At 44.0% G+C, this 20,921-nt stretch overlaps 1 protein-coding gene across 5 annotated transcripts in view; it reads left to right on the forward strand.

Annotated features, from left to right (window-relative positions):
• MGMT (O-6-methylguanine-DNA methyltransferase) overlaps positions 1–20,921 on the forward strand; it is a 186,350-nt gene that overhangs the window by 155,096 nt on the left and 10,333 nt on the right. For 3 of the 5 annotated variants that reach the window (XM_052799611.1, XM_052799609.1, XM_052799610.1), the window contains exons 5-7: positions 6,423–6,562; positions 13,272–13,501; positions 17,789–17,986. In XM_052799611.1, coding sequence (XP_052655571.1) covers positions 6,423–6,562; positions 13,272–13,403 — 272 coding nt within the window. In that variant the 3' untranslated portion in view covers positions 13,404–13,501; positions 17,789–17,986. Of the gene's footprint in view, positions 1–6,422; positions 6,563–13,271; positions 14,484–17,788; positions 17,987–20,921 lie in introns of those variants that run through there. The other 2 variants (XM_052799613.1, XM_052799612.1) reach the window with 1 other exon arrangement.

Consider the following 20,921-nt stretch of genomic DNA (forward strand, 5'->3'; position numbering starts at 1 on the left):
CTCCCCTCGCCCACATTTCTGTACTGCTCAGAAAGGAGAACATCGTGACCTGTGGGAGAGCACGAGATGACACCTGAGCCACATTATCAAATGCTCTAGTGTACTCTAATGGTTTTAATATGGACTGCCTAATTTTTATGAACTGATGTTTTGAATTTCATTAAGTATTTACTCATGCAACTGTGTCTGCAGAGCAGTATTCAGAAAACAGTAGAAGAGATGGTACAGGGCTCGCGCTGGGGCAGAAATGGGCACGGCAGGGTCTGCTGCAAGGACTCAGGTTCACCGAAGACGCTGCGTTGGAGGGGGCAGTTAACTTCAGCTGTATTCAGTGTTACACGCCGGGTTCGTTTGGGGTTTTGGATTCTTGAACGCTTAATGACATCTACTTGAATGGCTGCTAGCTCTGTAGTCAAAATGCGTTGCAGTTGACCTTAATTTATCTGCAGATAAAGGTAGAATGAAAGTAGAATGTTTCCTCTACTGGGGAAAAATGCAACGTTTTCAAAGAATATCACTCCTTCAGTTGTGCCACTGCAATATACACGGGAAACACAACTTCATTGTTATGATCCGTGGTATAGGGGTATGCTGGTGAGAAATAATTAAGTAAATAAATACAAATATTAAAAAGTGTGATATGTCTGCGGTCGAGGTATGCTGTCCGTGCCGGTCCGGTGGCTCTGCCCCGCGGAGGGTGGCACTGAGCACCCACCTCTGACGTGGTGGGGAATCAACAGAGGCTGGAGCGTGGGGTCAGATCTGGATGATGTGAAAGTGATATGTTTCGGGTATAAATATTAATTTAGCTAATTAAATGCAATCATAAATAGGACAGAGCATGGGAAACTATTGCATGAGTCATCTGAACCATGCAGTTGTAGAATGGTGGTAGGAAAGGATCGATGTGGCAGTTATCACTTACAAACGTTTGTTTTGGAGTGGTGGCAAGAGACCTCAGCTGGAGTCAAGGCTGGGCAAATACAGAGTACGAAATTTGAGCAAACTACTAGTACGAGCTCAGACAATGAATGTTAGGAGGAGAAAGAGATGTGCAGGGTGTTTTAAGTGTGCTCAGTAACAGACATGATGAGCGAGTGAATTTTGTTCTGCAAGGAAGTTTTTGACAAAAATGTTAAAATAAAAAATGTTTAGGCTGATGCTTTTGAGGCAGGGGGTTTCCATCAGATCTGTGTCTTATAAATAGAATTGCCATGTTTTTAACTGAGGAATTTTTGTCTAACTCTATATCCAAAATAACAGGCACAGAGGTGCTCTCGCAGGTCTTGGACTAACTAGAGGTAGAATGGAGGTAAATACTTCTCTAATCCCTCCATTATTTACCTGTTAAAATGAAATATGATTTTGTTGGAACTTTTGCCACTTTCATTTTTGTAAATACTTTTTTTTTTTACTATGAAGTTGATGGATTATATAACGTCAGTAATAGATACTCTAAAATAATTAGATTATATTTGCATCTTCATTCGTAAAGCTCGGTCATTCAAAATGGCCAACGTCTTTGCTTTGGTTCAGCTATTTAGGCAATCATAAAGGTAAAGTTTAACTTCATTATTTTCAGTTAGGCACATTCTGTCTCTATTATATATCAATATCACACACGCAGACAGCAACAATAAAAGTTCATAGTCTTTTCTCAGTGACTTTGGCAAGATGGTTGCAGCACCCCTGATTTTAAGCAATCCTTTGCCTCTGTTGCGGTGAGATGTTTGGACTATTTTACAGGATACAGTATCACTGCACTGTCTAATCTATATTCCCAGTAATCCGTTAATAGCAACTAATAATTGCATTTTTTGCCATAGAGTACCAGTGGTCAGGGACTCGCAGCCATTGTAAAAGGGAAGAAAAGCATTTCTTGGTCTGCCTCATAACAAGAGCAAAATATAATTAAACAGTTAAGAGACTAGACAAGCATTTATCTCTTTCACATTCTGCTTGCTAGTTCAGTCTAGGGTAGGGTAGCAGTGATTGTTAGTATTCAGATTGCTGTTTAGGTGACATGCTTAATATGGCTTTAACAGCCTGCTTAATAGCAAAGGAGGTTCAAAATTGCTAAAAATTAGCACTCTTGCTTGCATTAACTGTTTACACAGTTGCCTGTTGTCAGTAAAAGTTCTTCAGTTTGAATATGAATCTGTTCTTTCAAGGTCCAAGAGCTAAATTAAGTTTTCTGGATTAGGTGGAAGCTTATGCTGCTGTGGGAACTGCTGTTTGGTAGACAAGTTGGAGTATTTTTCAAGTGTTATGCTTGTTTTTTGTTTTTTTTTTTTACCAATAGTAATAACGGTGAAAACCGATAAGCATAAAAACAAACAAAAAAGTTGTCTATTTAGTACCCCAGTCAGGGTGCGAAAAAGCTGGCAAGAATGGGGGAGTATTTATAACTGTTTCTTTGCATTTGTAAAAACTCTTGGGGGCGGGAACCAACCAAAAAACCACAACAAACAGAAAAAAACTAACATTCCCAGCGATCGGTGTTGAGGAGAAGGAAAAAAAAAACCAGTCTGTCTTTAATCCCTCTTAATCGAAGGGATTAAAAAGGATGTAAAATCAGACTGTGTATCTTTTGAACCTCTCTTGCCCCGAGACCTGCACGGGGCAGGGCAGGAGGGGACCGATGCCGGTGACTCCGCTTTTTTCCCCCTGTGCTGCCCGGAGCATCCACCCTGCCTGCCGCGGGGGCTGAGCCCCTTCCTAACGCGGTAAATCCTCCGGCAGCGCGTTATTAGATAGTAGCGTATGACTTCGCTTCTTTGTACTAATGGCCACCTTCAATCACATTAAAAGTTGTGATATGGCAGGTGTTAAAGTAAACTTGATTTTCACTGTGTTATCCCCACGTATGTAACGTCTTTATATGGAGAATTAAAGTCTAGCGGGCTGTCGTGAGTGACCTCTGAAGCATTTAGGTATTAACAGCAGGGTCAGGGTAAGTCCCTCTTTTTAGGGGCTTATAACTTCTCTGTAAATATTAATTTCAGATCAGTCCTGGCACATCCACGCTTGGCATCATGGTGCGTTGCTTTGCCAATTCACCATGCAATTGGCAGGGCTGATAGTAGTGCACAGTTACGAGGTTTTTGACCAGCAGGTAATGCACGGTGATGCCCGTAGGAGGAAGCATCCAAGAAGTCTTTCACCTATCGCCTGTTGTTAAACAGGGGTTGTTCAGCCCGGAGAAGAGAAGGCTCTGGGGAGACCTTATAGCAGCCTTCCAGTACTTAAAGGGGGCTTATAAGAAAGATGGGGACAGACTTTTTAGTAGGGCCTGTTGCGACAGGACAAGGGCTAACGGTTTTAAACTAAAAGAGTGTAGATTCAGACTAGATATAAGGAAGAAATTTTTTACGCTGAGGGTGGTGAGGCACTGGAACGGGTTGCCCAGAGAAGTTGTGGCTGCCCCATCCCTGGAAGTGTTCAAGGCCAGGTTGGATGGGGCTTGGAGCAACCTGGTCTGGTGGAAGGTGTCCCTGCCCATGGAAGGGGGTTGGAACGAGATGATCTTCAAGGTCCCTTCCAACCCAAACCATTCTGTGATTCTATGAAACCCTCCCAAGGACCTTTGTGGTCCCTGGGTGCCATGGACGCAGCAGCTGGAGGTGGGAATGGGTCCTCAGGGCTGTGGAGAGTTGGAAACTCAAGTTGGTCGCAGGTCTGTCCCTGCCCCATCCTTCAGTCCACCTTCACCCCAGCCTTCCCGGTGCAGCTCCAGCTCCCAGTGGGAACTGGTGAGGTGTGCGTTCGGATGTAAAATCTGACAAATCACTGGGCGTTTAAATGAGAAATAGCCGGTTGCTCCGTGTTGGCCATAAGGTGCGTTGCTTGGCAAGAGGGCAGTCCGGAGGCCGGTCACCTGGAGGGAGTACGTGCAGGGCGTGCTGTAGGTGGGTGCGGAGGAAGGAGAAAACCTCTGGTATTCCCATTCCTACAAAGGGGTTCGGTTCAGCCATTGCTCTGCTGGCATCTGCCACCCCGGAATGACGTGGGCATCCTCAGCTCGCGGAGGTATAAAGTGTTTTCATGTAACGAGAGAATTTGTGTGTGTTAATTTTTATGTGCGTATTTTACAGCACTTTATAATGACATTTAACGGCATAAAATGTTGGCACGCACTGAAAATTGGTGAAAGTTCAGCCATCTAATTTGGGCAGGTTATGCTTACAGGCACTCACACTTGCAGACAGTTTAATAACAGTATTTGGCACTGTCTCTTAGAGCTGCTTAAACTAATTAATGCATTTGCTCCCTACAGGATGAAATTGAGTTTTCAGATACATTTATAAAATGATGTGCATGATTGCTAAATATTTCATTCTTTTGAACTATAACTTCGAGTGTTTTATGTGGGTGCAGAGACAGTATATATTCTCCCATGAAAAATGTGCAGTGGCTCTGGAAAGAGGATAATCTCTGCCCCTGCTTGTCAGAAGAGGATAATCTCTGTCCTTCTTGTAGCATGTTAAAAGGTACTCAATAATTTGGGCATCGCTTGGCACGGTGGTGCTATTGCTGGGGGGGGGGTCTGGAGCTGCCCCATCCTCCCGCGGCCGCCCGGTGCTCCGGCGCGCTCTGCACCCGCTTCTCCCCTTATTCCTACAGGTTTCAGAAAGTTACGGGTCCATCACATCCCAGCCCGCCACCTTCTCTGCCAAAAATGAGGGAAGAAAAGGGGATTTTTTTGGACTCGGGCCCCAGCAACGTGCAGTCACTGCGCTTCATTGATTTAAAAGATGACATCAGGCAATAATTCCCCAAGACCCCTAAGTAGGCGAGGTTAACACTAATCTTGCTGGCTTAAAAAGAAGGTTAAAAAAATAATAAGTAACAATTTGATTTGAAATAAACCTTTCTGAAGAAATCACAGTAAACAAAATCTGTTTGCCTAAGGAAACCCTCCTAGCAATCAGCTAGTAACACAACTGCTTGTGCTAATGAACCCAAAGCTGTTAATGTGGTTTCTTCAGTTAAATTGATTCATGAATTTTGAAGAGAACATTATCTAATGAATTTTCTTTGAATAGAAAGCAATTAAAAGGACAAATCAGTCTGATTAACCCCAAAGTCACCCTACTGCCACAAATGGTGTACAGTTTGAAATTATATCATAAAAAACTAGAGCAGATTTGCTATCTCTTTGCCCTCTACTAATCCATGTAAATTAATGAACAACAAAGTTAATTTCTTTGATGACCCTTTTCTCGTATCACCTGGATTATGCTGATGTTTAATTTGCTTAATGTTATAATAAAGACTAAACAGATTTTTTCAATGAAGTGATTATCATTCCCTTCAGTTAAGAAGTGATTTTTATTATTTAACACACACATAATGCTGTATGGGTTTCCTTTAAGAACAAAATCACATTTTGCTATGTTCCTATGTAACGTAATCAATGTCTTTTTTGACAACTAAAGAAAGAAAATGTTTTTAATCAGTTTGTTTCTTTGCCAAAGCAGGAGACTGAAGCTGTCAGCTGGGGGAAGGGGTCTCTTTTCCTTTTTTTTCTCCTTTTTTCTTTTTTTTTTTTTATTCACCAGCTCGCTCCTCTCAGTAAGTTATTCACTAGTTAGATCTTCAAAGCTTTTACAAGTGCCTTGGAAGAGCAATAGGTGTTCAACCCAACTAAAATCCAAACGTGACTATCGGTTTTCCTTTTGTAAAATAATCCTGGGATGGGAAGGTAAAACCCTGAGATGCAGAAGAAAGCTGGTCCTAATGCACTTGCTTATTCATTATTTCAGCAATTGGAACACTTAGAAGCAATTTGCTGGTGAATTAAAATTAAAATAATGGAAGATACATTATTATTTTTTTTCAGAGCCCTCTATCATTAAGGATGTGCCGTACATTCAAGGTCACAGCTAGTCCTTACATTTTGTAATGTCTGCAATGCTGAGCAGTAGCTTGGGGGTCTCGACTATAAAATGCAGTCAGCCAGGATAATACCGAGTCCGCTGGCTCTAGGGCTTCTTCTGCCGCGTGTCCCAGCTGAAGTTGGAAATTAGCTGGAGATGCGAGGGCTTTGTGAAATAGGTAGAGCCGGTTATTTCTTCCCTTTTTAATTTGACTCTATGCTAATTTATACTCTTCCAATTTAATGGAAAAACCACATTGTATGAGTTAACAGGATAATTGTACTTGAAGCAAATTAAAAATATAGGAAAATCAAAGCCTTAAATCCTTTTTTATAGTGATCGGTTACTTGAAGCACTCTTTCTAATAATCATGTATTTAAATGTAGCAATATAGGATACAATAACAGGACAGTGCATCGGGGCTGTTTAAATTTAAATTAGAAAGCTGCTATTGAGACTCTGCTTTGCGTTGGCTTTTTGAATATTTCATCTTGGTTTTTTCAGCCATGCATACGAACAGTGCTCGCTTCGTCTTCTTTGCAGATTCGTTCACCAGACAAGTGTTGTGGACCTTGTTGAGAGACGTGAAGTTTGGAGAGGCCGTTTCCTACAAGCAATTAGCAGTCCTCGCAGGCAACAGCAGAGCAGCGAGAGCGGTGGGAGGAGCGATGAGGAGCAATCCTGTAAGTTCGTGTCAACTTTTAAATAAAGTTGATGGAAGATGGTGGATTTAGAGAGCTTTGCAGGCTAAATGTCATTAGATTAAATTTATCTGCTATGAAAACTGGTCTACCATGAGTAATAAGGTCAGTAAGTGTTTTTAATCAGCAATAATGCACAACCCAGTTTAATGTGATTTATTCCCTACCATTTATGGCATTAGATTTGAAAGAGAAACACTTCTTTTAATTCATCAGCCTCTACGCATTTTGTTGTTCTCAAACTTTCTTAGATATTCTTGGGTGAGGGAAGTCTTTTATCCCCCGACACGGACCTCATTTTGGCAGGGTGTGAGTAGCTGCGGTTGTGTTAACAGCAGTCCATCCTCTCTGGCACGGATATGTTTCTGAAAATGGGGAAGAGGAGGGATTTTAAATCAAGTCGGTACACGTTTGAATCAAATCCCTAATTGTCAATATGGTTTTTCCAATACGGTTTTTTCCCCTGTGCGCTCCAAACCAGCTGTAAATGGCATTTCTCCATTGGATACAGGTGAGTTGCCTGAATTTGAACCAATGGGAGGGAGTAGCCCTCCAGGTTAGTTAGGCCTGTGGATTTTGGAAAAAACAGTTGTGTTATAATACTTGGTCTCTGTCTGTCTTCCCAGTAATGACCTCTCCCTTTGAGTTGTCCAGGATTAGATTTCCAGATGCATTCGTGCACCTGCATCACCCCGACGGGCGTAAGCGGAGTCGGTAGAGTCAGCGGGTCGCGTCTCGTAGCGCGGCTGGGTTCGCAGCCCGATACAGCAGCCCCGTCCTGAACCGGAGGGTTTCGGGGCTGCGGTGGACGTACCTGCGCTGCCCGAGGAGGGAGGAGGCAGTTCGGGGGGCTCGGGTGGGCACGTCCTGCGTGGGACTGGTGCTGCAGCCGGCTGGCAAAGGCAAGGAGAAGCTGGTAATGCGAACGCCACTGCCTCTGTCTTTACGCATTCGTTCCCTTGCTACGTGCCTTTAAAAAAATAAAAAACTTTGATTTCTGTTAATATCACTGTGGCCTTTTTAGCCATTCTTCCACCTATTTTCCCTCATTAGCGCTCGCCCTGAGCAACATGTGTCTTTCCATACCTGAATTCCTCTCCTTTTCTCCAGCGTTATACCTGCCGTAATCTTTGACCTCCTGTGTTGGTTTTCCATTCAGTCCTCTCAGTATTTTCTTTAATAAGGTACATATGAGACTGTAACGTGTAGTTACAAAGTGGGTTAGAAAATCTGGTTTTCTACAGCCGGTGGCTTTACATACAGAAATAATAAAGGTGAGGGGGGTTTGCGGTGCCACATATTATCCTTGTATTTCACCTCATTCATAATATCAACCTGCGTATTATGCGTAGTCAACCTGCATATCGTGGTTCATGGGTCTGAAGGGCCATGTAAAGATTTATACGAGAAATATGAGAAACATAGCGAATAGGTGCTCGCACTGAAGTGCAAAAGGACTGTGTGTATGTTTGCATGTGGAATATGCGTGAAATTACAGATTAACTACAGGAGATGCATAGCGATAAAAATGTGGTTTGGAATGGGCAGGCCTCTCGTTACAGTACTGATTTCTTTTTTTTTATCATCAGCTTTCTGTTATGAAATATTGGGGTGGTATTATATTAACATAGCTCTTTTCCCCTAAAGCTATGCATTATTATCTATAATATGCTTAAAAATTTTCTGCTGGGGACAGAAAGCACTGCAGCCATAGTATGGGATGGGAAATAACAATAATAAGATAGGGCCCCATTTAAAAAAAAATTGCCATAGCTTTGCTGTATATTTTCAGAACTATTTTCATCCTTCCTCACAGGGGAAAAAGCAGGAATTTTCACACCACAACCTGCTGTTACCACTACTTTGGATGCTGCTGCTCCACTGCAGCCTGAGGGCAAAGCTGGGTACATTTCTAGGCGATAGCAATTACATATCCTTTTGCACAACACTGTATTGTTATTCTTTGAGAACTGTTTCCTGTAGGTTTGCATTGTATTGCCTTATCTTAATGTACACCATATTATATTGGAAAGCATTCCATCACATTAAAATAGTTTGTATTGTCAAGTACAATACAGTGTATTGACGAAATGTAGCTTCATACTGCTTATATGAACTGTTTCGTAGGAAAATCTGATAGACGCTTAAAATATCAGGGTGTACTTCTTTATTGAGCTTAGAAGCTTAAAGCCATTAGACGTTATGTGAGTTTCTATGGTAGTGTGCTACCTGCGTAGAATTGCAGGATACCCGTGACCCTTGTACGTATATAAACACACTTGCAGTCTGTTTATCAGATGAGATATTGAGCTTTGAATCTAACTAAACAGTTCATTAAACCAAACACGTCATCTGGACTGCAGCATCATTAACGTATCAGCGCAGAATGCAAAGAGCTGTGGTGTTAACAACTGCTACACCTGCAACGTGAGCTCTAGGATATAAATACTGGTTTTGAGGAGCAATTGCTTCGAAATTATTGCAGAAATGTGATGTTTTGTTAAGCAGCAGATTAGTGATTTTTGTTCGCAGGAGGGAAGCTGAAACTAGTGAATGCTTTTATTGCGAATGTGAAATAAAAGTGAATGCTTCTATTCATGATTGCTGCAGAAGCTATGCAAAATAGCAAAATCGTAGTATGTTTGCACCTTGAGATGCTTCCTATGATTAAAGGACTAAATTATAAACGTGATGACTAAATCATAAACATGATTTAATGAGGATCGTAATAACAGTAAAAATGAGCGTTTGAAATAAACCCAAGCCTGGCGTTGCATTGTTCCTCAAATGCGCTGGTAAAATTGTGAATCTCGCCTTTCTCCACAAAATACGAGAACATTTCTTCCTTCTACAAATCAAGGGTTGGTCTTTAATTTTGGTAGTGTGCATTCTACAGGTTTCCCTTTGTAGTTGGGTTGCTTCACATAATTCATACGATGACCTTCAACTTTATGAGAAGGTGGAATAGGTGCCAGCAGCAGCTGAAAGATGCGACATCTTTGCCTCAATTTATGCCAAGGACATGATGGGGATGGCTCACCTTTTGCAAGAGAAACTTCAAATAGTTTACTGTGGTTCACATTGATTGCAAGGTCTGTGGTCCTCAAAGGGAACCCATAAAGTTCAATTAAAAATCTCATTAGACTACTATAGGAGGATCAAAAAGAAATCATAGAGACTCATGGGAAATGGCGAATGTTGGGCTGATTAGTCCAAGGCCATCCTAAATGACTGTTCTGTGCCTTAAATAAGACGTCTTCAGCGGTCTGTTAACGGCAGTCATAGCTGCTTATGTTGGTTTTTATATTCTCTCCAATTGCGTTATTGTTTAGGCTAAAGCCCAGTTAAGTGTACAACTGGGTGCTAGTATCGATCTATCCTAAGTCAAGGATATTATTCAGCCAAAATGTTTTAAACATTGGAGAGCAGAAGGAGTAATCGTGCATTTATGAGAAGATTGTGAAGTATGGATTTGAAACGTTGTGGACACCTAAAACTACTTGTGTATTAATTCCTTCGGTGGCTGGCAATAACCCGGGACACGTGCTGGGTGACATTGCGGTATTTGTTTCTGTCGGGGGAGAGGGGGAGAAAAAGCAATAGGACATGAGGAAACCTCAAGATTATTTTTTTGCTAAGCGTGATTCTTGTTGTATTTACAACGTGGTACTTCAGCTGTTTCCATTACAGCCTGGCTGATCGGGTTTTGACAGTTTGGCAGTTTCTGGAGGTCTCCAGCCCATCAGCAGTATAATGGGACGGTCGGGTTTCCGTTGCCTCAAATTGAAAACTCTTTAACGAGCGGAGTGCCGCGGCGGAGCACCGCTCCGCTCCGTCCTCAGACGGAATTTGCTAAATGCAGTTCAAAGGCGATCGATACCTTGTGCAGGGAGTTTTTTTCCCCACCTTTTTGCTAAACAAACGCATTATCGAGGAGTTAGTTTATTCACAGATTGCCACGAGCGTTAATGACCGCCCGAGTCTTGTTCTGCCAGTCACCCAGATGGCTGTTGATAAAGATTTAGCATCATGTTCTGAGTGTCAGGGCTGTCAGTAGTGCTGAACCATTTGACCAGAAGAAAAAACGCACAGGGAGCTATTGATTACAGCTTCTCAGTGTCACTTGTTCACCAGGATTTAGGTATTGATGAGGCTGCGAGTGAAAACAAGCTCTTTCCCTTGTGGGCCTCTACCCAGAAGAACAAAAGCGAAGTTGGAGAAAATATTCAGCTGGTGCCCGAATCAGAGGGACTCCGTTATTGATCCGAGGGCCCCTTCATGTTATTTGTGTTGGAGACAAATCTATGGGTTTGGAAGTTTTATAGCGTTTGAGGTAGGGTCTGTGTAAGTGATGGATTCATGTATTAGATGAATTAGATTTCACAGCATGAAGATTTCAGCGGAGCTATAATATTATGAGCTGCTTGGTTATTGATAAAAATTACATTAAATGTAGCTGAGGCATTAAAGCTCCAGACTAGGGTAGTACTCCCTCTAAAATGTCCTTAGGGCCCTAATAAATTTTAGCAGGTTTAATTATTTTAGTAGTCTGAAAGTTGTCACCACAATTAAGCCAAACTGAAGCAATATTCAATATTTTTAAATTACAGCGCTGATACAGCCTTTGTACCGCGTTTTCTTTTACATCCGATGCTATGGAGGGTGACATACGGGCGCTTGTGTGTGTTAGGACAAACTCGGTATGAAATTCTTTATTTCGGGCATGGCAAAAGCGACATTTATTTCACACCCTCCTCTTCTTGCTTGATGGTAAGCGGCTCAGCATTTGTGAATGGGTCCTCCACCGACCCGGGGATCATCCAAGCCCCGGCGCGACCTGCCAGCTCACGCCACCTGAAAATAAAGTCCTTTTTTTTCCTCCACTTGGGCACGCATTCCATCTTCTCGCACAGTTTAGCAGGAGAAGTCATCAACTTACCTCCCTGACAAAATTCCCCCAGTACATGGACCCCCCCCCGGTTCGAGTCTCTTTGCACCATGTGAGCGGCAGCAGGGAACCGGCTCAGAAAAAGGTTTTGGCCCCTGTCCGTAGCAAGATTTATAGCCTTACCATCAAAATATGCTGATTTACTATATATATTTTTAAAGAATTGCTAATTAACCTTGGAGATTTTTTACAGTGTATTGTTATGGCTTGTTATGGCTTTGTCACTCAAGAAAATCTGCCTGCAGTAACTTGTGCACACGGATTGTAAAAGACGGAGAAATCCCAAAACAGAGCAACACTTGCAAAAAACAACTTCTTTAAGGAAGTCATAAACCAAGCGCAGGATGGTTTTTTAGAGTAAAGATTTTATTGGTACTCACTGGAGTTGTCACAGATGCATAATTCACTTGTGGCGTTGCCAACTCCAAATAAAGCAGCTATTATAAGCATTTTTTATTAAACCTTGATTAACAATAAGCACCTATGTGTATTCCCATCTAATGTGTTAGCCTGTGGGCTGAGATCAAGATTTTAAATTTCAGCCATTTAAATTGCTTGACAAAACCAGAAGAACCCCCCAAAAAACCCCGATTTATAAAGGTCTGGCCAGTAGCTGTTCTGCTACTTTGGGGTTTGCCCATCCCAGACTCAAATATGAGCACAGCTTGAACTGTACCGAAATAACTATTAAATGGGATTAAAATAAGTCAGTGTAAAGTACGTCATTTGTCTGTGTGTCTATATATAAATAAATTATACTTTTTGACTTAAAATACCCAAATTTGTGAAAACTGCACTTTTTAGTGAGTTATTGTTTTCACAGCTATATCGTTGCAATTGAATTACTATGCAGTTACCAAAACACATACGGCGTGATTAGAGATGATGTATTGCATTTTTTATGGTGTGTACTTCAACTATGATAATCACCTGTAATAAAAAATAAGAAAAAAAGCGTTTATGTACTTCTCTACATTATCAGTCTATTCTGTAACTTCTTGCATTGATTTTTCAGAATCCGTGACATTTGGCTATAAATGATACAAAGTAGAAGGCACGAGGAAAAAAGTTCTTAAATTGGTTAGGTGTGAATTAAATCTCTCCTGTTGTAGGTTTTAAAAATTCACAACCCATTTTGGATTGACTGGCTGTTAAATAATAAATAGCGCCTTGTTCTTACATAGAATTTTTCAGCAGTGCACGTAGAGGTGCTATAGCGAGAGGAGGAGATCTGCCGAGGGAGCTGGGGCTCGGGAAGCTCGCTCCTCAGCGGTCTGATTTTTTTCCAGAAATACGTCCTCTTCTAATCCCGGGACGACGATTAAGAGTCGTCCTGTACCTCCTTGCTGTCCTCGTGTGCGTTTTGGGTCTGCGAGGCACCGTCACCCACCCTGGGCATTGGAGGGGGCTGGCGCGGGGCAGGAAAATCCGCTTCTTGCAGAGAAGTTTTTCTTACGTGGGATTTAATACGTCGGGTTTCCCCTTTTAAGGCTTTACATCATTCTTATGTACTCAAATTTCTCCTAATGCTTGCTTTTCCTAAAGAATTGGGTTGGTCCCGGGCACGGCCGGGACTCCGCCAGCGCGCTCTGTAACGTGGCTACTTGAGTCCCGGTCCCTGCGAGCCCGGTGGCCGACGATTCCTGGTTTAGCGGTGGATTTATGGGCACCTTCCCCACCGCCGATCCCCTTTGCCTCACCCTTTGCTCCCTTCCTTTTTTTTTTTTTGTGTGTGTTTCGCAGATCCCGATTATAATACCGTGCCACAGGGTGATTTGCAGCAGCGGGCAGAGCGGCAACTACGGAGGAGGAAACCTTATGAAAGAGTGGCTTTTGTCGCACGAGAAGCTCCAGAAAGAGAAGTTAGCATATTGATGCAGCTCAGCCACGGCTGCTAACCAGCCAAGACGTACAACCGCGGATACTTGGCTTATAACAAGCTCTCAGAGCACCCGGCAGAATTCAGAAAAATGGTAAATATTTGAGTGACATATAAATATAATGCAACATCCGAAGTGAAATGTGTGGTGGCACCGCTATATTAAAAAAGCGGGATGCGTCCTGGGGGATGCAGCTCGTCTGCCCTTTCTTGTTTTTACATTTTACAGCAGAATGACTACAGCGGTCCAGGCCTGTTGTGCGTGGATTTTGTTCCCATCTCCGGTCCTGTTTTGTTCTATTTTTAATGTCCATTAAAGCAGGGATAAGGGAGCGGGAGGGACGTGGCAAATGTGAGGTGCAAGCCTCCCCCCGAGGAAGCAGCTGGCTGGTCCCTGCCAGCCTCCCGCCCGGGACTCCCCTCGCCTCTTCGGTGCCTGAAACGGCGTTTTACGTGAACAGGAGTTAGGGGAGCACACTGAGATGCATTCCAAAGCCGGCGGGTATGGAATTGCTCGTTCCCGGCTTTTCTTTTTGGATCGCGAGAGGTGGGACTAAAAATTTTTGCCTTTGTGAACGGTGCAAAAGGCGGGTGGAAGAGAAGCTGCTGGCAAATTGTACGAGAGGTCTGTTTTAAATAAGCAGTTTGATTAGTGCAACTGGGGCAAAATACTGAGGAGCTCATCATAGTTGCGTCTTTATCAGCAGCACGTTTGCTTTTATCGTTCGGGTTTTTTCCTTTAGATTTTTGTATTTCTCTGTTACGTGAAGCTTTATTTCCCATAGCCTCTCTGTAGAAAGGATTCAAGTATTCAAGAGATGTTAAAGCTAAATTTTGAGGTGGTTTAAGCAGGGTTCTCTGCAAGAACGAGCCACCAGAAGCTGAAATTTTCAGTATGGGAATCGTAAATTGTAACATGGAAATACTGATTTTTTTATGTGTTTTATCATATTTTCATAGATGTCTCTTTAGAAAGGCCATTGCTAACCAAGAAATTATTGTGTTACGATGCGTTAGTTAATATAGTATTATTGATACCTCAGAATTACTTCAATAAAAAAACTGCTTTGCATGTACGAGTGTCTTTGTGTATGTTTGTAAATAAAACACAGTATATGATATATGGAGGAAATAAACTATACCCAACTGTACAATATAAAGCTGTATTTTTATCAAGGGTTTCTGGTGGCAATATAAACCACGAAAGCAAAGCTCAAGTGGTTTGTACGTGTCACCAGAACCCCGAGATAAAAATATAGCCTTATAATATGTACAGTTTGGGCGTTTGTGGTTTTTTTTTTTTTTTTATAATCCATGCTAACAACAAAAGAACACGGCAGCAAATGTCAACTTTAACCTTTCTCGCTTTGACACCCCTTGCTGCCTTCCTTCAGGTATTTGCTTGAAAAAGGGGGACGCACCCGTATTTTTTTTTTTTTTTTTTTTTTTTTTTGGCAGGTACGGGGGCTGCGAGCGCCGGAGTTCGAGGCCGCCTGACGCCTTTCCGAGGCAGACAGCCAAACCTGGTATATTTTTTTTTTTTTTTTTTTTTTTTTTTAGCAAAACCGTGTTGTGTGGCTCAGAGTTTCTCGGGGGGGGGGCGCGGACAGGGCGGCCGCGCTGCCCCCGCGCCGCCCAACAGAGGGCGCCGTGGTGCTGGGCGCGGGGCGGCGGCCGCCGCGCCCCCGGTCCGCGGGTCCGTCCGTGGGTCGGTCCGTGGGTCGGTCCGTGGGTCCGTCCGCGGGGGGAGCTGCGGCAACGGGAGGTGCCCCCCACCCCAACACGCACACCCCCCCCCCCCCCCAGGCTGCTGCCCGGCCGGCTGCTGGGGCCGCAGTGCTGTGCGAGTTGCAATTAACAGAAATATATCATTAACATCCCCCGCCCAAAACCAAACAAAACAAAACCAAAAAAGTCTATATATCTCTATATCTATAAAGAATGGCCGGCCCCGGCACTGCCCTCTGCCCGTGGAAGGCCGTGGGAAGGAAGATGAGAGTCCCAGCACCCGTCTCCAAACGCCGTGGGGAAAAAACACCAGAGACGAGGACCGAGGCGCTGGCAGAGGCCAGCTCTGCGCTTTTTCCCCGGAATTGGGTTCCTCCGAGCTCCCCAGTTCCCTCCCGTTCAGGCTGGCAGTGCTTTGAACCGCTGACATTGAGACACTGTGCAGCCAGGCACGACAGCTGGCTCTGCGGCAGCTAATACCAACACATGCTGGTTTAGCCCATTTCCAGAGACTAAGATAATGAAAGATTCAAAAATAATATTTGTTTTGGCGGAACTACATCTATAATGAAATAGATGTCCTTGACCACGGAAGAAACTGAATTTTGCAGCGGGTCATTCTCCCCCCCCCTCCTTTTTTTTTCCGTACAAAACAGGCTCTGCAGCCAGTCTAAGGCCAATAGAAATATTTTCGAAGGACTATGTTGTATTTCCTGCATCAGATTTACAGCAGAATTGCAGCTACACTGGTTGTACTGTTTTACGCCGGAATGAAAAATGCAGATTACATCCTATGTATCAAGACCAAATGGGAAAGGGCCCCAGGCTTAAGGATTGTTACAGATCACTTTCATGCAAGCGGAGTTTGCAACGTAATGAGCTCATACTGGAAGCATCTTAAACAGAAAACCGATTCATTGTAGCGGTAGGGACATTTTTAGATATGTGCCCAGATTTTCTTCTCTCATGCAACCAATTCGTTTGGAATTAGAGGAATTAGTCATCTGATCAGGGCGAGACAGATTTGGCCCATAAAGTTTCCATTTCGTTTTTCTAAGCAGTTCTCAAGCAGCAGGCACTTTTTAAGTGGTACTTGATATTTGCTGTATCAGTTGAATAAGGAGCGGTGACGTAGTTGGTAAGACAGTACTACCACTTTCCAAATGATATTAAGTTATAGATGAGGAGCAGTAATTTTAAACACTTGTTTCTCTTAACATCACGGATCATCATTTCTTCTAGAAATATCACAGATTGTTACTTTTAATCATTTTTCCCCGATGTTCTACCAAATTTTAAAATTGTAGTATTTATGGTATGTATTGCACCCAGGTCAAAGGATAGGCTGGGTATTAAAATGTTTATTTATTGTGTGAGGTGGTGCTGAAGACCTGCTTCTTTAAAGAAAAATGCAATAAAAGAAGAAACCTTTAGAAAGATTGCTTAAAATCTTAAAGCGCAGTAATCCAAGGGGAGTCCTGTAAGATTTATGTACTATTTCAAGAGTAATTTCTCAGTAAGAATCTTATAGGAATGTAAAAATCCTCAAAGAATTGCATTTACAGATTTAATTGTAATTCCTTTTATATTCTTACAGAAATTGAATAGAAATATCGTTCAAAGGCTTTTCTGTCAAACTCCCCTGCCCTTGCTGAGTGGCTGTACCCTCTGCTCCGTGCTACTGTGGCCGGCTTTAAAAACAATGGAAAATATTACTGACAGTACCCTCACTTGCCGTTAAAGCCGACAGGATATTTCAGTTACATTGATGTGCAAATACAGCTTGTCAAAGGGCTGTGTGCTATTTTTGTTTCAAATAGCATGCGTAGGGTATGAGTAACAAATAAATACGCTTAATTTGTGCTTTGAAAAAGGAGCGGTTTTCCCAATTTTTCTCTTTCTTTTCTTTTTCTTTTTTTTTTTTTTTTCCAGAAGACCTGCCCTAGCAAAACCTTTAATCTCTCCCTGTCCTTAAGTCTGGGATTTCCAGATGATTGGCTTTTAATATCGCCATTTTTGTGGCGCCCCATTTTTAGCGAGGAGCAAATCCGATTTTTTTTTTTTTTTGCCCCCCCCCCCCGTGTTCAAAACACATTTTTCTCCCCAAGTTATTATTAGAGGGGGAGTGAGGAGGGGCACTCTTGGCCCCATCACTGCAGACTGAAGGTTGAGGGAGGGAAGCCACCTCCATTTCACTCCTCCCCGGTCCGGGGGGGATGCAGCGATGGAGAGCGAGCTCTCCCCCGCCCCGAGCCTGATCCAGACCAGCCCCCGGCCCGTGTGAAGTAACGTGCGGGTGGCAGCCGAAAGCGGGGGCCGGGGGCCGGCGGCAGCAGTGGACGATGGGTCTGGGCTCCATCACCGGCGGGGCGAGATGCGGTAGCTGGACCGCAAGGTGAAAATTGACGTGAGCGCGGGGCGCTGGCAGCGCCTCGGGTTGATGAAAGGATGTTGTTAGCAAGCCTTTAACGGTTCTCATTAATGGCTGGCTTGGGTGGGTGGGGTTTTTTCACTGAAAAAAGCCAGAAGACACAAATTCCACCTGGGCAGTAATTAAGATCGATCCCATACAGTACGTTTCGTTATCAATTTTTTAAAACCTCTTTAAGTGCCTTACTTAGTTGTTTTAAACAGGGCTTTTTATTTGTTGCAGTGAGTAGTCCTTGAGCGTGGCAGAGGGCTGCGAGGAGCACCGGGGACTCTTCCTGGGCTCTTCTCCTTAACCAAGCTTCACCTAACCTGCAGAAAAACGGGTGCTGGTCCATCACCTCCACCCCGGCCATGGACGCTGCGAGGTGCCAGGGCAGCACACGGAGCCCGTCGATCTGGACCCGTGCTGGCGTGACCTAAGGTATGTCATCTGAGGTGGCATTGTTCTTCTTTTGCTGAAATTATTGCTGCAAATCGCATACGGGTACTGTGGAGTTAAAAAGCTGAGCTCTTGCTCGCTAAGTCGACATGGGCTCAACAAGCGAGGAAGCTGAGGGTCGAGCCCCGAGCGGGGGGCTCTGCCCAGCCCGGCCCCGGGCAGCCCTCGAGGATGGGGGTCAACCCAAGTTAGGTACCAGCCGAGGCTGGACTGGCTGAAAGAGGCGGTGTTTAATTAAAATAACCCTCAGCGTGAGCCCAAGGGCAGATCTCATGGTAGTTACTGAGAAAAACAGCTGCAACCCTTTTACGTAAGGAAGAGCAACCTTGCGATGATGTAATTTTCACTTTCCAGTGAACGCCGAGATGACCTAATTCCGTTCGGAAAACTTGTGTCTCAGTTCAAAGTAGGCCGCTTGAGTCATTCCGTGATTTGGATCCGAGCTCACCCGCGCAGCGCGGCTCGGCTGAGCCTTCGGCAGCATCCTCTTAAAGCCATGGCAGGAGTACGAGGGCAGGACACCAGGAGTGGGAATCCCGAGTGTTTTTTCATCCAGGCTTGACTTAAATCTTTAAAACTCCGGCAGCAGAAGGAAAAAAACATCGCATCTCCATTGGCGCACACTGTGATGTTTTGAAAAATTATTGCTTTTGTTTATTGACCTTGCTATCATGGCTGAGCTTTCCTAGGAAGTTTGATGTTGATTGTAGCCCAGAATTTTTAAAAGTGCAAGCCTCGAACATGGTCCTTATTTCTGCTTTTATGAAGCAAACACATTTTATATGCTTTTGAAACTACCATCAGCATGATGCCTAAATGCAGGTTTAATTTTAGGGGGCAATGGGCAAGCAGCAGCCTTTCAATAGTTAAAATAACTGGTACAATGAAATTATTTCCTCGTAACGCCCAGCAAAAAGAAACCTTTGTTCTTTCTGAACAAAATGCTCGCAAGCAAAATTTGATCACAAAACCATTTTATCTTTTTAGTTATAGGTATTCTTCTCATAAGAGACCTAGGGTAGCACTTCTCCCAAAGTGCGCGTGCTCTGGAGTTTCTGTAGGTAAAGCCATCAAGAGATTTAGAGGTTTTTAAGAATTAATGGAATATTGCAGCCGTGAGCTGTTGTACCGAATCATCGACACACGGAGTTAAAACGACGCCATAACAAACTTGGCGTTCTCCAGCCGGAATATGGGTGATGCCTGAGTAATCAGCTGGGATGCCTGGAAAGCAATCGGCTGTACCCGTCCCCCCCCTTTCCCCTTCGACTGGGTTGCGTTTCCCGGAGCCCCCCTGGGTCCCCGGCCAGCTCGCGCTGCCTGTGGCGGAATGAAGGGGAGCGGGCAGCAGTCATGAGCAGAGGAGGAGCACGTGGAGCAGAGGAGAGGTGATCCGACAGGCCACCGCCGTAATTCCCAGGAAAACAGGAGAGATCACGTCCCGCGCTGCGGCCCCGGCCCTCGCCCTCGACAGCCGGCGTGACGCCAAAGGGCTCCGTCAGGGCTGCGCGCTAAGGAAAGAGAGAGAAAATGCCTTTTGTTTTATCTAGAACCTGCAGAAAGTTGTCCTTAACACGGCCTCTTGGGCTGAGCTGCCGTAGCTGTTGTAAAGGCTTTCTGAAACGCAGCCTTGTTTCGTATAAATCAGTTTGGAGGGAGAAGACCGCGTATGTTGGAACCCCTCTTTGTGAGAAGCTGTGACCAAACCTCCAACCAACGCCGGATTTCCACCGATGGGATGGCTTATTTGGGCTGGGGTGGGGTTTGTAACCATTTATCCGAATAGCATCATCCTAAATGTCCCGCTCAGCGGGTCAGAAGATTAACCACCATTAGCAAAGCGGAGATACAACCACTTCAGGAGGCACAACAGCACCATACCTGCGGTTTGGAGCAGGACCAGTAGATGTAGGTTGGTAGAGAGGATCTCAACCTCTACCTATCAAAATGTCCTCTTTTTGATAGGACACGCAATTCCTGTTCTCGGGGCTATTGGCCTTGTTATTTTTTCTCTGACCCTGGCAGTAGGGCCAGGCAAGCGAGGAGGATGAACCCCGGCCCCTCGCAGCGGCTGTGACGGATGGGTGGCAGTAAGGAACGGGATTACATCACAGAATATGGGGACCGACTATAAAACTATTCTGATTTTTATCTATAAAATGACATCAGTATATTGCATAGATTCATCCTTGCAGTAGGTGTCAGGCACCAAAAAAATTTGACAGATACACAGGATAGCTGAAGGCAAAGGAGCCGGTGCGTGGTTGCACGGTGGTAATACAGACAGAGCAGGTACAGATCTCACCGTACAAATAATGGAAGGTGAGTGTCCACTCCCGTATCACAGGCTGAGAAACCTCCCATACAAAGAATTAATTCTGCAGAAAGGTATATTTAATGTGGCCAAAACCAAACCGGGAAGTAAAAGCAAAAATTGAAATGAAACCGGTATATTGTTCATCAAAGTCGCTTCAGCTACCGCCAATGCGTTCTGCAGCAGAGGTTATTGTGCAAATGCAATCAAGTGCAAAAAGGATGGCACTGGAATGAAGTTTGAACCTCCGAGTATCGCTTGAATTGGAGATCACCTCTGTAGCTGCAGGAGCAGCACCGGGAGGCTGCAAACTAAAGAAAAGTTTGTACACTCCAGCAACTATTTTACAGCACATTTGTCCTCCAAAATGAGCAGACTAAACCCATCCTGAGTTATTGAAGAAATCACTGTTTCGAGAACGAGCAGACCGTTAATTGACCAGTTTCTTGTCCCCAGCTCAGTAATCAGTCTTCCCATACTGCCGCTCCTGATGACCAGCAAACTGTCTCCAACCTTCTGGTTGTCAAGAAAATTGTGACAAGGCAAATGTCAGATCATGTGGAGCCTCCTGAATTTTTTGACCCCTTCAATCTGTTTTCCAAC

Source organism: Harpia harpyja, chromosome 10 (genome assembly GCF_026419915.1).
Source record: "Harpia harpyja isolate bHarHar1 chromosome 10, bHarHar1 primary haplotype, whole genome shotgun sequence".
NCBI classification, from domain to species: Eukaryota; Metazoa; Chordata; class Aves; order Accipitriformes; family Accipitridae; genus Harpia; species Harpia harpyja.